Source organism: Xylocopa sonorina, chromosome 11 (assembly GCF_050948175.1).
Source record: "Xylocopa sonorina isolate GNS202 chromosome 11, iyXylSono1_principal, whole genome shotgun sequence".
NCBI lineage: Eukaryota > Metazoa > Arthropoda > Insecta > Hymenoptera > Apidae > Xylocopa > Xylocopa sonorina.
The window spans coordinates 9,895,616-9,911,420 of NC_135203.1; the positions used below are offsets into that span (position 1 = coordinate 9,895,616).

Genomic DNA, 15,805 nt, shown 5'->3' on the forward strand with positions numbered 1-15,805 from the left:
AACGTTCTCGCGTTCGACGAGTCCTCGACGATCAAATCAGCCACTCCAAACGATGCCAGTTGAAATTTCCAATCACAGCCGATTGATCGTTCGATGATGCGGTCTTTACGGGGCCGATTAAAATCGCTGCTCGAGAAAAAAGGGGTACCACGAGCAGCGAGGAGGGAATATAAAGGCGCGTATCGGGGGGGTAGAAGCTCGAGCGAAAAGCCAGGGGAACCACCCCCCGTGGGGCCCGTTATTGTGTCGACGCGAACAATGATTCGACGCTAACGCGATTCATAACACCTCGACCACGTCCGTAGATATAAAAGATCATTCATCACATCCCGCTACATTAGCCGAGCCATCGACCCGATCCGTGTTGTTTGTTATCGACGCGCTCACCCTTCGAGGGTGCCAACCCGTATCGGGGCTCGCGCTCGCGAGTTCGATCGAATTAATTACCGTGAATCGTTTCGAATCGGACGACGCTGTTTTAATTTCGCATTCCTCCATCGGAGCTCTAGCGGAAAGGTAAACGTACGCGCGCCGAGATTCGGTCTTCCTCCACTGGGAATAACGACGGGATTATCTTAATTAACGGTCGTAAAGTTAATCATCGATAGAGAGTTTTTGTCCGGCAGTTTTATCGCCGCGGCCACGAAAAGACACCGAGCTACCATTTCGCGGCACTTATCTCCGGATGACCTCAAAATTCGGCGCTGCGGTGGATATTACGAGGTCGTTTCGCAACAAAGTGTCCGACTCGTTCGTATATCAAACGAGCCGACGAGCCGGAGCGGAACGCACAAATTCGCATATAAGCGGAACATAATTGGCGACGATAAGTCCGGCCCGTGGGACGATATCCTTTGGAACCGGTTCGTCTCGAGCAACGACACATTCGTGACTCCGATATCTATGGGGACATCCTCGCCGCGGACTGTTCACCGTTTCGTCGCGTCTACTAACCGACTAGTCGTGTACGTTCGCCTTATCGTAGGCTCTATCACTGAAACGAAGCTGCGCGAGATCCGACCTTCGATTGATCAAACGTACTCCCCGCTGCAGACGATTTATTAGGCTTTGTCAGTGGACATTGTTTCCGAACATCGGCGAAATCGATCGAACGTAGCAAGAGGACGAGGATGCCGAGGCTCGGTGACGGTGGTGCGGCGTCTATCGCGAAGGGAAGGTTCTTTATTTATCGCGCGTATTGCTAGCACCTCTCCGGGGCCGACCGTTATAAATCTCAAGCCATTTAATATGCAAATCCCGGCATCTCCGACAGCCCGAGGACTCCCCTCGGCTGCCTTTTTTTTTCATCGCGAACGAGTTTCAATCGCCGATGTAATTCATACTGCGGCGGACGACCGCGCGAGAGCAATGCCATTCTCTGTCGAATACGTTATTATCTTACTCCTCTGGGCCCCGTATACCTCCAGCCCAGTCCCTCGCGTTTCTCTCCTCTTCCACGATGCGTTCTCGGCCCGGTTGCGCGCCAACACTCCCACGAGAACTGCGCCCCGCTTAATGATATCTGCTCAATTTCATCGAACCCCGATAACAGACGCCCGATACAATATCTCTCGCGTTCCGCGCCTCTTCTCTTTTCTCTCCTCTCTCTCTCTCTCCGCTTCTCGTCCACGGTTAATTATTCCACTCGCCCAGATGGGGAGAACCGGCGGGAGCACCTGGGACCGCGGTGATTCCGATACCGTTATCCGAACGGCGACAATCTTGTCTTATTCGATAAAATATCTCCCGCGTTTCGCTATCTACCTTAATTTTCCACCTACGGACGGTGTCCAGATTAATTATTCGAGAGGTAAGCCGGACGACACCTGGAGCCCCGTCGATCCCCGTCGCGATACCGTTCTTATCCACCAATTCGTCCGAACGACACGGACGCGCGAGACCTCGGGTGCAAACTTTCTCCTGGACGTTGGCAAGTTCATCCACCTATCATCGAGGTGCGAAACAGACCGAGAGGCTGAACGGTAATATTTCAAGGGGGCAGAGGCGAGCGGCGCTCGGCTTGCAGAAGTGCATTGCACCGGGCAGGGTCGCGCGTCGCGTTACGACCGCCTCCTGGAAAAAATGCCTTTTTTACGCGGCGCGGGTAACCCATTAGCGGCTAAAGGAACACGTGTTCGGCACGAACACTTTTCGCTACACACTTGTGAACAGCCACGCCGTGCGTGCCCGTCTGCGTATACACGACCCGTGGGCTCGCACGTATCGCTCTTTTTCCCCCCTTGCGCCGATACTTTGCGCCCGTTCGCGGATTATCGTCGCGCTCTCCTCGCGAGGAAATGGAAAAACCACCCTACCACCTTTCTCTGGCGCAACAATTCTATCTATAGAGCCGTGTGCCCGGATTGGCGCCGCGTCGAGCCGGTTCTTAACGTTCCTCGTCCCAGTCGCGGATATATAACTTGGAGGGTGAATTCAGCGCGCGTGGGTAACGAAACACATTTTCCCTAGAACGGAGCAATCACTCTAACCGTGTCCGAAATTGATAGATTTCGATCGCGTTGGCTACCTACTACGGCTTTCTCTGGGAAACATCGCCGAAACTCCCGTTTAAGGTTCCCGTGATGCAGGGTAGTTAGGTCTCGCGTTATTTAGGGACTCGTTTCGGTTCGTATCGACTCGCGTCCGTGACAGCGCACGTTCGCACGTTAACGAACGGCTAAGCTCGTTGCATTTCCATTCCGCGGCGCGCACCGACCGGCGTGATTCCTTCTCCCTTCTACCCCTCGGGACGTTTTTTTCGCCTCTTTCTTATTATTCCGTATTTGGTGCCGGGAGCACGTTCGTTAGTTGTTACTCGATAACGGCGCGTCGTCACGGCACATTGCGACTATGTAGCCGGAACATTGGCTGCCGTGACGTTACAATCTCGGTGAAACACATCCGTTTCTTTGAATCGTTGCGCAAGACAGGGAATTTGTTGCGAGCGATGGAGGCAACGCGGCGGAAGCTCGACGAGGGAGCGTACGATCAAGGTATCGTGGTCGCGTTAATGCCTCCGAGCGGGAATTAAAGGCTGAACGAAACGGCCGACGAAACGGGGAACAGTCTCTCTCTCGGAGGCTTTATTACGTAATAAATATTAAAATTCATACGGGTTGCACCTCTACTGAGAATCGATCTTCGACCGGTCCAAAGGGACGGCTATAAAAGTCGGAGGAGAGAACGGGAGACGCGATCCTCCGTGCCGAAAGGCAGCTCCTCTCTCATGCACGACGCTATTTTACTTTTATTCGAGCAGATCCATTCTTGGACAGTTTACGATCCGTCCTGCCACGATACGGTCTATCTCTCTCTCTCTCTCTCTTTCTCTCCCCCTCTCGTGTCTCTGCGAGACCCGCGAGTCTATTCTGCCAGAGGACCTCGCGTCGATTCGTTTCCGTTACGTGGGAATCGTCTTCCGATTAATTAAGAGATCGACGAAGACATTCAATCCGGAGAGCAGTACCTAGTTATTTCTTGTGCAACACGTCGGCACGTCTTAATCCATCAGGGTGACTCGCCAGTGGCGATCGCGGACGCTCGGTTCTGTATACGAGCGATCGTATAATTGCACGTTGACGCCTGCCCTCGAAATGATAGGGCGTCCAAATTACAGACGCATACTTATACGGCTGGTATAGAGGTAGGTGGGTCTCGACAGGGTTGCCTCCTCGCGGCATCATTTTTCATCGTGGAACGCGACGAGTTTGCTCGCATCGCGTACCCGTCCGAGCGTTCTAACGATCATTCGGCGAGCCGTCAATAGGATACGCAAACGTAGCGGTCGAGTACTGGTACCGTTAAGGCAGCGCACTTCCGTGGCTAAAGCAGAATTAGAGGAAGATTTCCGAGTAAGAAGAAACCGATCGGTTTTCGAGGTAGAAGAAAGAGGGAGGGACCCGTCCGTCGATTGATCCGGGACACCTCCGCTTTTACCTTTATTTGTACCCCCGCGAGCCGCTCCGATGTCGTTCTATCGCGTTTACGACCTTGTCCAGCAAACGTACGAGCCGAGCGTGGACCTTCGACGACGACAGACAGAGTCAATTCAGCTTGTCCATAAACACCCATCCACGGTTACCTCCATAAAACGAAATAAAGTCCTAGCGCGCGCATCGTCGAGAGTCCCGACGATGGGCGGACTCTCCCCGTTCCCGCGAGTGATGGATTTCCTCTTTGACGGATCGCTCGTAAACCTCCTCTAAATGTTTTCTCGGAAACGGCACGGAGAGAGAGCCAATACGCTCGCTGCCTCTATCCCACCGCCTGGTCGCGGCTACCTTCGTCCTTGTCGGATCACGGATCGGGCTGCTTAGGGCCACCCGCTGTTTTTAGAGGGTCTTAAATCGGGATTATGTCGGGATTACAGGATCCTGCGTACGCTGTCCTCTCTTCTGGTAGCGGGCAAAGGATTGCACGCCGAGCCCACGGCGAAAATGATCCTCCTCCTCCTCCACCCCCTATTCCTCGGCGATCATCCCCTAGAGAAGACTCGCGCGATCCTCGCTGCTCGCTTCTTTTTCTCGATATCTTTTTTCCCGTGCAACCACAATAAAACTCGAACTGCAGCTGGAACCGTATTGTTCGCCTCGTTTTCTATAGGGTAATTTAGAGACCAGTCGAGTCGGCTTTATTTGTTTCGGTTCCACGTAACGCACGGGGATACGCGAGGGGATACGATCGGACGGGGGTAGTCGCGACGAGCGTCGTGCACTTTCAGGATTATCTCCTGTCCGTCACGAAACTGTTTCTGCACTGCAACTGTTTCTTCCGTTTCGCTCGATACCAGGATCGTTTCGCCAAGAATCCGCAAATTGAAAACACCCATCCCCAGGTATCTCCACGATGTTCGTTTAATTGCTTCCTGCAGCCGATCGGTGTGCCTCGCATCGATCACTTTCCCTTGGCCGTTCTCGCAAATCAGAGAGACCAGGCCCGATCGTCCTCGCGTTTCGGAGAAGTTTCGTGATAAGTCGACGATTAGTTGGTTCCAGAGAAGCTAGCCACGAGGATGAAAGGGTGAGTAATCGTCAGCAATTATTCGGAATCCCGGGCATATAACGATGTGCCCCCGCTGATTGATGCCCGTAGGCGATCCGGCCGCTGAGGTGGATCGCGGTTTCGTGCAGAAGCTCCGAAATTCTTTCGGCATTAATTATTATAATGCGAATCCGATGAGATCTGACCGTGCCGCCGACATTCCGGGACCGGTAGCCCTCGCCTCGGACCACGCAAAGGGATAGCCCGTAAATCGTGTCATTTTTTAGCGAATTACGCAGGAATTCGAATAGCCGTCCCGACTTAGTGCCTTTTGCTCGGTTATTGTTTCGTAACGTAGACGTATTCTCTATGGATAAACGGTGAGACTCGAAGCTCGAATATTGTCGCGTTCCTCGAGCGAAACGGTGGTCTCCGCGCCAAGAAAAGCAGAACGATCCACGGGGCGCGCTAGTCTCGGAGTAAACGCGTAGTCACGGTGGGAAGGGTTTCCAGCCAGGCGAAATAGGGAAGTCGAATCGAGCGCGCGTGGCGCGAAATTTCGACGCGGCAGGAACGAAGGGGAGGAAACGGCGTCGCGGTACACCTGTCCAATTAGTTCTCTCCGCTCGTGCTCGAATTCGACCTACATTTTCCAGCGGCGGACAAGTGACCGGGTAGCTTCCAGCATCGTCGAGCGTCGAGGAGAGCGAGAGAGGGAAAGAGAGTCGGCACGGTTCTCCGGCACGTTCCAGTGCTATAGATAGCTCGCGCACGCGAGCCGAGCGAGCTCCGTGCCGAGCGAAAAGCATTTAGCAGGATGACGTTCGCACATTCTAGACGTCTCGACGCCGGCCGTTCTCGCCGATCATCCGTTACGTTCCCGTGACGTAATTGTCGAATTCTTGCTCCGACAGACTGCCTCTCCGTCTCTCGGCTGACTCCCTACCCTCTGCAACGCTCTCTTCGCTTCGTCTGCGCCTTGCCTCTCTTCACCCTTCGCGTAGGTGCAGCACCACCTACTACACGGCTCGACGCGCTGCCCGGATGACACGAGAATGATCGTCCGCACCGGTTCGATTGATTAATGGCGTGGGCGTCCAGGGTTTTTCGCGATTCCACTTTTGTCTCCCCGAGATACCGCGAGAGATGGGGAGGGCGGTTGGAGGAAATATCGATGCGATGGGAGACGGGAGAAGAGGACGAATAAGAAGGGAGGAAGGTGGAAGAAATCGGAGAACGGGTTCCGCGTTCTACGGCCTCGACGTTGCCCAGGCGTGGGAAGTGAAATACGATCGTTGTAGACGGCCAACGGCCATTTCCATCCTGCCGGTTTAGTATTGGCGGGCCACTAAGTCTGAACTAATTTGCTTATTAATATTTCACAACAGCGCCGATCGCTCTGGGGGTTCTTGATATATCGTCTCTCCCACTCCGAGCCACTCGTACCCTCACCCTTCGCGTTTTTCGTTGCGTGCCTCATGCGCCTCTCGAAGGTGCTCTCTGCTCTGGTCTTTCGCTTCGTTCGCACTATTGCTCGTGAACCTCGATGCACGAATCCGTGGTGTTTCCTCGAACGTTTTGTTTAAAAACGTTGTCTCTCGTCACTAAGAGCGAAACAGAGTCCTCGACGTTACTTTGCACTTCACTTCGGAACCGTACCCTTCTTTACGAACCATCATCGATCCAAGTATCCCCGGAGCGATTGATCCAGCGAAGCTCGAGGAGGGGAGAGCGTCGTTTAACGAGCTTTCGTCCGAAGACACCGGACGGCTACGAACCGAGCCAGGCTACGTGTGGGCAAAAGGGCCCTCGACGTAGGTAATTACCGCGCGAAGAGCTGCCTTGCCGCGATTAACGTCGTTAAAGCTCACAGCCGTATCGGCGCGTTTACGATCCCTGACGAATCCGCGTCGTAACGGCGAAGAGGAGGCGGCGAGCGGACGGCGAGGCGGCAAAGTGCGTGTGCGCGCGCACGGCCATGCGAATTTCAGGATATTTGGGTCGCGACGGTGGCCGTCGGTACGACGGACTTAAACCCTTATTCTGGCAGAATGACAAGCACGAATCGAAAGTTATTTCGGCGAGTACGATATATAGATTGATTTATGCCTGGCATCGGACAATAACGCGAACCGGGGCCCGCAATCCCGCGGCTTACATTGGTATTTTATAACCCTGTAAATAGCCGCGGAGACGATGCAGTTTCTCGGAAGCTTCGATTTCCGAGAACCTCGACGGACCGCTGCGTAAGAATCGCCTATCGGTTCGTCAAGTTAACGGCTGGGAGTGCTCGTTTCTTTCTCCGATTGTTCGGTTTCGAGGAAGGACTGTCGTCGTATCGATGCTCCAACGATAGCCGCCGACCGGAAGAAGTTCGCGGTTGTTACGGTATCAAAGCGAGGACAAGATTTCGCTCGCTCGCTCGTGTCCGGATAAAGTCGTACGATCAGCCGGCCGTGCACGAACAGAGTGCCGGTTAACGTGACATTTTACGTCACATCAAAGCTTCGCCACATTGTTGGCAAGTGCCTGGCAATCCTCCCAACCGTGCATCCCCCGTGGTCGCGATCGCGACCGAGACACCGCGCTACCAGCCGCCTCCAAACAGACGACCGCGACTCGAACGCTACGCGGCAACCTCGTCGTCGTTTTCCTCTCTCCTTTTCTTCTTCGTGTCAGCCGTCTGCCTCGGAGACATCGAGAGGCGAAGCGGAGGTGCGTTGAATTCAGTCGAAACGAGGTCCACATTTGGAAACGAGGTCTCCGTGGAACTCGTTAACTCCAATCAAAAGGAAAATTATGATCGTTTCCTCGACTCCGCTCTTTTGTCACTCTCGATGCTCGTCGAACTGACGACAGAGCGATCTTTCGACTGGCAAATCGATGAGCTGGCAAATCACCGAACTGGCTTTTATTGCGATATCAATCGCAGATTTTATTATCGCGTGGCGAACGGACGCGCGCAATATAAGTCGCGAGCCGACCATCCAACTGGTGGGCCCACCCAGGTCGTCGCCGTTCTTACGAATTCCATGGCCAAACGAACGGGAAAGTAGAGTTAAAAGAATGACGGACAAAGAAAAGAGCGGGCGAAGACGAACGAGGTGGAATTATTCCATCGCGCGCCACGCCCTGGCCTACGATCGTGTTTTGTCTATCCGGTAGCCCCTGATCCGTGTTGCCCGGAAACATCATCTCCGAGCAACCGGGTGACGCGTACCGTGGACGCAGAACGAATAGGATTTGGTACAGATACTAATTTCGGTGACGGCTGGCTCGCCGAAACAAATGTCAAGAACGCGAGGCAGGATTATGTAAGGGTTGGAAGCTCTCGAGGTCCGTAGTCAAGCTCGTCGATTTCGTATTTTGCGATTAGAAGTTACTTCCAAGCTTAAGGATCGTACGGTTCGACGAAATTGCAAACGAAGTAGAAAATACCCCCTTCCTGTCGCGTCTCGTTTGTCCGGGTTGGAGAAGAGGATTGCAACGAGGGCATCGATGCCACCCAGAAATTATAAGCCACTCCTGGAGTCGACGCAGGGGGTTGCCACCGACGAAGATACAATTATTTGATCGACGAGCAACAAGTGGCAGCGGGGAGGTTCGCGGGGGATCCCCTATTCCGGACGGGGAGATTTCAATGCCTCGATAGACAGGCTCCTGCCGCAGGATCGTCCCACAAGTCTGTATAATCCTACCCGGGCTCGTGCTATATCGAGATCAACGCGTAACGAAGTAGGGTCGGTAACGGAGGAAATTTTCGTAGAACACCAAATCTAAATAATGCCCGTTACCATGCAAAAGAGAGCACGAGGCGAGAAGGAGAGAAATAAGATAAAGAATCGAATGAAGAGAGGACTGTCTGCGCGATTCGCGTTCGTCACGGCAAAGGCGAGACACGGTGCATCCCCTCGTTCGGTCTTGACGTTCCATCGCGACTCCCTCGACAGTTAACTTCGCCGAGACGTATCGTAAATTACGCCAATATTTCCGCGAAATCCTAACAAGATTATAAAGCAGATTGTAGCACTGTTCGCGGCGGCTGGCTCTCTACCGTTCCTTCCGTACCCTTCTTGATCTTTTCCATAGGCCAGGTCCGAAGGGCTGCGGAGCTCGACGTCGGTCGACGGAGGAAGGGAATGGGTCGGCGCAAAGGATACATGTGGGTATACAGACACGTGAGAAAGGGGAGGTCGTGAAGAGAGAAAGAGAGAAAGATCTATTTATAATGCGTTCGCGTCTTTCCAGGGGCCCCAGCCGGTGGAGGCAGTAAATGTCGCGTGTATTTCATATGAAACTCCACCCCCTCCCGGCTATTCTTCGCAATGCCAATCTCGGTCTTTCTGTTCGTCTGATAATGCCGAGCGTTAACAAAGTTAACCCGCATGAACAGAGAGTCTCTCGGGTCTCTTTACGCTCTCGTCCTTCCTTTTTTTCTTTTACGCCCGTTCCCTTTTCGCCGTTCCGCGCCCGTCCATTCGAGGACAAAACTACGCCGAGACGGCCAGGTTATTAATATCACTCGAAAATTTCTCATTGATATACGATCGTAATTAGACGCGAGCTGGGAGTATATTTTCGGTTTTTAGATGTTTTTGAACGCGTTCAAAGACCCCGTTGGCCGGGGCAGCGTTACGATTTTCGTTGAACGGCAGCGCGTACCGCAAGACCGCAAATTAGCTCGTAAAGGGTGCGTTGAAAGTAGCGTGGCGATTCCCTTCGTTCGAGGCGTGAACCGCGGTTTTCGGACGGTTCGTGGGAGAATTAAATCCCGACGAGTCCTCGCGAAACGCGCGCGATCGATATAAAGCTTCCCTTGGTCCTCGAGGCGAACGATTACCATCTCCAATTATGCTGTCCGAATCAAGAACGTGTATCGCGTATAACACGGTCGAAAGGGAAATGGACGCGAAGCAGGGGTTAGACTCGATATGAAATCGAAGTTGTAAACGGCGATGGGGAAGTAGAATGGGATGGGACGCGTGGTACCGCAGGGGTATACTCCGTTGGCAGCTTATTCAATAGATTCCACAGCCGTCACGCGAGATTCTGGGAAAAGTCGTTTCGCGCGCGTCCGAAAGGCTTTTAAAGTGGGCGCACAGTCGGGCCAGAACAGGCCGCAGTTTCTGCGTCGGTTAATAAAGGCCTCCGACATAGTCGATCGTTATTAGATCGGGCACTCCTTCGGCCCGCCAATCCTACCCGCCCAATATACTTCGCAATAACCCATAAAATGCAACATTTTGTTTCGTATACCAATTACCCCTACTCCGAGTGGTATCGACTCTGCCATCGGAGACCGCTCCCTTCGGACCCGCGATCGTCCACCTCGGTCCCCGCTCGGATTCTTCGTCCACGATGGACCAAGAGGCGCGCGATCCATCGATCTTTCGTTACGTAACGAGATTACGTTAACTCCGTAACTCTTGACGGAGATCTCGGTGTCGTAATAGCGACAGGGCGAAGAGAGTTCTTGAAGGGGCGTAAATATATCGTGGAAAGCGGAGGAGCCGAGCGTGTCTGACCGGTATCGGATGTATCTACTGAATATGCAGTAGGAAGCGAACGACCGCGGACAGATAAAAGGAAAATTAGCTTTTCATGGGAGCAGCGAAAAGCCGTGACTCGACATTGCACTACCGTCACGGGTTACGCTTCGTGAGCCCCGATCGCATCGCGGTGGGCCCTGGATATCGAGCCGGTCTGGTTTCCTCTTGGAGCGACGACGTCGCTTTGTTCTCTCGAAGGAAAATCAAATTGCTCGCGTCCACCTCGCGGCCGTCTATAGGGAGGTAACGCGATTGTAAATGAGCGATGGGTTCGCACGAACCGATGAACCAGTCCCATGGGTCGCGTCGTGCGCGCCGCGCCGCGCCGCCCCGCGCCGCACCGCGCTGCTACGCTCACACCCCTCTGTTCCCAGCGAGGCGCGCGAAAATTATGTACAACGATAGGTACATAACGCCTGTACGCCACGTCGAATGGCTACTTTGACTGGTCGGGGCGAGCATGCAATGGCCACCATTGCGGCTCGCTACGGCTCGAATACGCCGGCGGGACGCGGCCGCGGCGGCGGTGGCGGCGGCCATTATAAAAATAACTGCTGATTGGACGCCCTACCAAGAAAAGTCGTAATCGCATCCTGAAATGCCTCTTCTCTCTTCCTTTCGCCTACCTCCTTCTCCCGCTCTCGTCCCCTACCCCTTCACCCCTTTTCTTTCCCCCCTCGTTATTTCTTTCTCCTTATCTTCGCGTCTTTCTCTACGTCTTCCCTCTTTGCTCGCGGATTTCAACCCGTTGTCGAACAACTGCCGCAGCTTCGTCACTGGTACCGCGTTTCTCGACGCGACCACTTTTTCCCGATATCAATAATCTCTGGCGACCGTGTTCCGCTCGATTTTATGGACAACCGGTAGGTTGCGCGTTGCGCGTTTCCAAAGTTTGCCGTCCGCAATCTTGTCTGACGATTCGCTTCTTCTTTATGGAACGATCACCGGCGGTCGTGGTTGCAAACTAGCCATTTTCTTTCGAGGGCAACACACGCGCGGCAATGATTTGTGCGCGGTGCACGGAGCAAAGAAAACGCACGGAACACATGGATGGATTGGACAGCAATAGGGGTTTACAGTCCGCGAGGCTCGTCGAGGCGATACAGGGATGGGAGGCAGGGAAGAATCGGGCGCCATTTTGCGAGCGCAGCTTTTATCGCCGCGCCCTATATAGGAACATTATGCCTGGGTTGCCGGGTTGCGCGTATATCAACAATAATTGCAGGGCCAATAATAAAGCCGGAGGGACCACGCTCGATAGCCCGAAATTGCCGGTTCCCCTACCAGGGCTTGCAACGTTTTATTGCCTCCACTCTCGAGAGCAAGAATGGCGGCAGCCCCCTTCGTCCTTCTCGATGGCGGATAAACGATCCCGCGATACCTACGACGCGAACGCCTAGCGATGGCTCGGCACCATGTTCTCGCTCTCGCCGAGGTTCGAATCGTAATCGCGTACAGATTTAGCGAAAGTGGTATCGATCCGTTTCACTCGCATATTTTCTCGAACAGCACCGAGCGCGTTCGCAATCGCAACGCATCGAGAGCATCGGCGAGCAACGATAGACTCGACTCCGCTCGATGCCGCGAGCGTTCCAGGTCTCCTCGTTACCTCAGGCTCGCTATTATTATTACGGATACCGCTGCCGTGGCTGCCTGGTCTCGCTATTATTCCTTTCGCTGCTACTCTACGTGGCATCGTCGTCGTTGGTTGTTGTTGTTGCCGATGCTGCTGTTGCAGTAAGGTGTTTCGTACGAGGAATCGTTCGCGAGCTCGTAAAGAGCCGCAAAGGAGAGCTCGCACGCGCGATAGTCACGAGTATTGCCCTTGTTAACGCCCCGTTAACTCGAACCTCTGGACAAACTCGTAAAATTTACCGGCTACGAGCCGGCAAGACTACCACCGCGCGTTGTACACGGCTGCCGGTGAATTTTCGCGTGACTTTAAATCGAGCCGGAATTATGTGTTTAGTGCAAACGCTCGGCCTCGCGAGCATCGCGATGCGAGAGTATCTCCTTCTTAGCCTCGTTCCGCGGGCGATTCTTTCTCTCCTCGTCTGCTCTTAGCTCGGATCGTTCCCCTTTCGAATCGACGCAACACCACCGTCGGGGGAAAGAAACGAAATCGTCGATGGACCGTTTAGCGGCGAAATGATGACTCACGGGTGACTCACGTGCTCCAATAGGGAATTCCACCGGGGCACGGTGAGATACGGGTGGATCGCGCGATGCTTTCAATTATTTTCGTCCATGGACAGCGTATTTACGACGGCGACGATCAGATTACGACACCGCGAGGGCTCGTAAACCCGACGGTTACACGTACGTTGTTGAACTAGGAGATAGTCGCGATCGCGTCGCCGACTCCTGTTAACACCCCGTTAACACCGATCTCGAACAACCTCGTAACGTTCCCGCGGCAGAATTGCCGCGGCTGTACGCGACGCTCTCGTCGGCCAACTTCCACGCGAGTTATTGGAATCGTTTCCAGTGACTCTGGTATTCCCGTTACGGCCGTAAAGGACAGGTCCGTCCTGAGATCCCGAATGAGTTAGGATCTCTATCGAATTAAAATGCTGGGGGGTCGTCGTTAGTTCCGCGACGTTCAACGCGATTGCGCCCCGTTATCTTAAATGCCGGTTAAAACTCGCGTAGGAGCTCGTAAAAGGCTCGTTTGGTGTTTGCGCGGACGGAGTTCACGATAATCCCGATATAATTGCGATCCTGCACGCGGAGGAGTCGCGCGAAGAAATATTTGCGAGATTATCTGCAGCATCGATTCGTTTCTCGCGCTGAACGGCTCCTCCTTCCACCCTGTGCGCTCCTTCGTTGGGGTTGTTCCTTTCTCTCTATTTTTTTCTTCTCTTTTTTTTCTTTCTTTTTTATTCTATTTGTTGTACGCGAACGTACGATACAGGTAAGGAGATCGTAAAAGCCACAGCGCTCGCGTGATCGTTACGAATTCGTTATTGCTCTTGTTAACGCCCCCCTCGCTGGAAGCCTTGGACAAACCTCGTAAAGTTTCAGCGGTGCACCCCGCGTAAACCATCGTCGAAAATGCGTCCGAACCGATCACGTGACGGATAAGAAGACCCGAGAGAGTATCTCGAGCAGCTTCGAGCATTAAAAAGTTCGCCTCGAATCGAAAATATCTATCGCGTCCGCGTCCCGTTTCTTCGACTGTTTCAACTCTTACTAACGACCGGTTGTTGTTTCAGGAACACCGATAAATCGGCTACCGATCATGGCCAAGTCTGTGCTGGATCTGTACGAGCTGTATAATTTGGTGATCGCCAGAGGCGGGCTGGTCGACGTGATCAACAAGAAGCTCTGGCAGGAAATCATCAAAGGCCTCCACCTGCCATCGAGCATCACTTCCGCCGCGTTCACTCTGCGCACCCAGTAAGTAGATCGTGAAGTTTCTCATCCGGGACCCTATTCCGCCCGTGCCTATTCGCTCGTAATTCGCATACAATGAGTCCCCGCGCGTCGGCGAACGCTCATCTGAGCATGAAATCTGCGTCGATGACTAAGAACCCGGGCTTTTACGTTTGCCACGCTTACCAATGGATCTCCAATGTATACTCCAACCCCGCGTGTATCCCCTTTTCCTCTCCGATCTCACCTCTCGAATCGAACTCCTCTCCACCCTCGCGTACGCGCGCGAAAAGTGCGCGATACTCCGCGTCTCGTTGATATCCAAAGTCGATTCGAACGGATAGATGAAAGGTAAGGGACATCAAAGGGTGCTCCACGCCTTCCGGACAGCCGTTGTTTGGATAAACGCTATCATCATTACCGCTGGCGAACGCGAGCGGCCAAGGAGGGACTGTTTGTGTGCTTAAGATGGCGGCTTGTATCAGGAACAGCGTGTTCTCCGCGAAACAAAAATATACGAACCGCCGCGCGGCACAAAAGAACCTCGGCCCCGGGGTAACGCACAATATTAACGCTCCTGGCCGTGCTGCGAACACTCAAAACCGTGGAAAGGAGCCGGAGAGAGCGGCGCCTGGGCTCGTGCCGGTTAACCCCATTCGTCACCTGCCAGTGGAAGTCGACGCGCCTTTCCTCGCCTCGTCCCCGACGAGTACGAGGATCGAACCGGGTGTCAAAACAGAATGTTCGCTCTGGGTTCGACGAAACCGCTCGTTTCGTGCGCCCATTGGGTGGCGGGCGTACACGGAAAGATACGAGACGGTTACCGGGAATCGAGATCACCGACGTTCAGCTATTTTTTCTTTATCGTTCCTATTATTCCGTTAGTCGGCAGCGCTCGAGAATGGTCTTCTTGTTCGACCGCGTTGGTCGCTCGTTCGTAATCGCGATCCCGTTTACCGTCGATCCAATGAATGCGCGATCCCCAGCGTAAGTTTGCGAACGCGCCAAATTCCGGCCGGGGACAGTTAATATAAATTTGACGGTCGATTTATCAGGCAGCGGCTATTTCGAGTACGCGCGATTCGCGACGCGTCAACCGGCCGGGTTGGATGAAATTAATTAAAGGTTCTCGAATATTTGTCGCTACAAAGCAACCGTTCTATGCGTCCACGTCCCGGGATTTCTAGACAGAAGTTGGAGGGAAGACACGAGCGCGGAACAGCTGCTTCCTTTCGCGAGGCCGCTTAATCGTCTACCCGTGACTTCGACCAGGTTTCGGCTGGAGCCTTCGACGCGATACGCATCCGTTTACATAATACCGCGTGCTACGCGTGTACCGCCTCGACGAAGATTCATTCGCGTTCCACGGAATACGCGCGCAGAGACGACCAGTCTCCGAATGGGATCGATAAAGTTGGATCAAGAAGCGCACTCGGTGGTATGAAAAAGATCGGGGAGACTCGATAAGCAAAGCGTGACGCGTTAAATGCAACGCGAGCTAATGCGAATTATACGGGCCCGTAGCGAGGCACGCTCGTGAAAATAACCCCGCGACGCTCCGTGCGTGACACGCGACGGAACGTCGGGACGCCGGCGCATCCATCACTCCGGCAACCGGTTATCTCCGTCGGATGGACAGGGACAAACGGAGGAAACGAAATCGTAAACGCGAGACGCCTCGGAGAGTGTATCGCGGTGCCTACGACTATATCGAGCAACCCGCGTCCAACGTGTATAATTATTTATACCGCGAGGGAGGCAGTGCACGCGCGCCGATCCATTGTGTCCGCCCTGAGAGCGACGTTATTCACGACAAATTTCATATTCTCGTACCGGCTTGGAATGAATGATGCACGCCAGAAGTGATGAAACGAATCGCTGGTACAAACTGCAGACGCGGA

At 53.7% G+C, this 15,805-nt stretch overlaps 1 protein-coding gene across 3 annotated transcripts in view; it reads left to right on the forward strand.

Moving 5' to 3' along the window:
- The window catches only part of Retn (retained), an 83,257-nt gene that overhangs the window by 62,371 nt on the left and 5,081 nt on the right, over positions 1–15,805 (forward strand). For all 3 annotated transcript variants that reach the window (XM_076904053.1, XM_076904054.1, XM_076904056.1), the window contains exon 5: positions 13,745–13,928. In XM_076904053.1, coding sequence (XP_076760168.1) covers positions 13,745–13,928 — 184 coding nt within the window. The remainder of the gene's footprint in view (positions 1–13,744; positions 13,929–15,805) is intronic.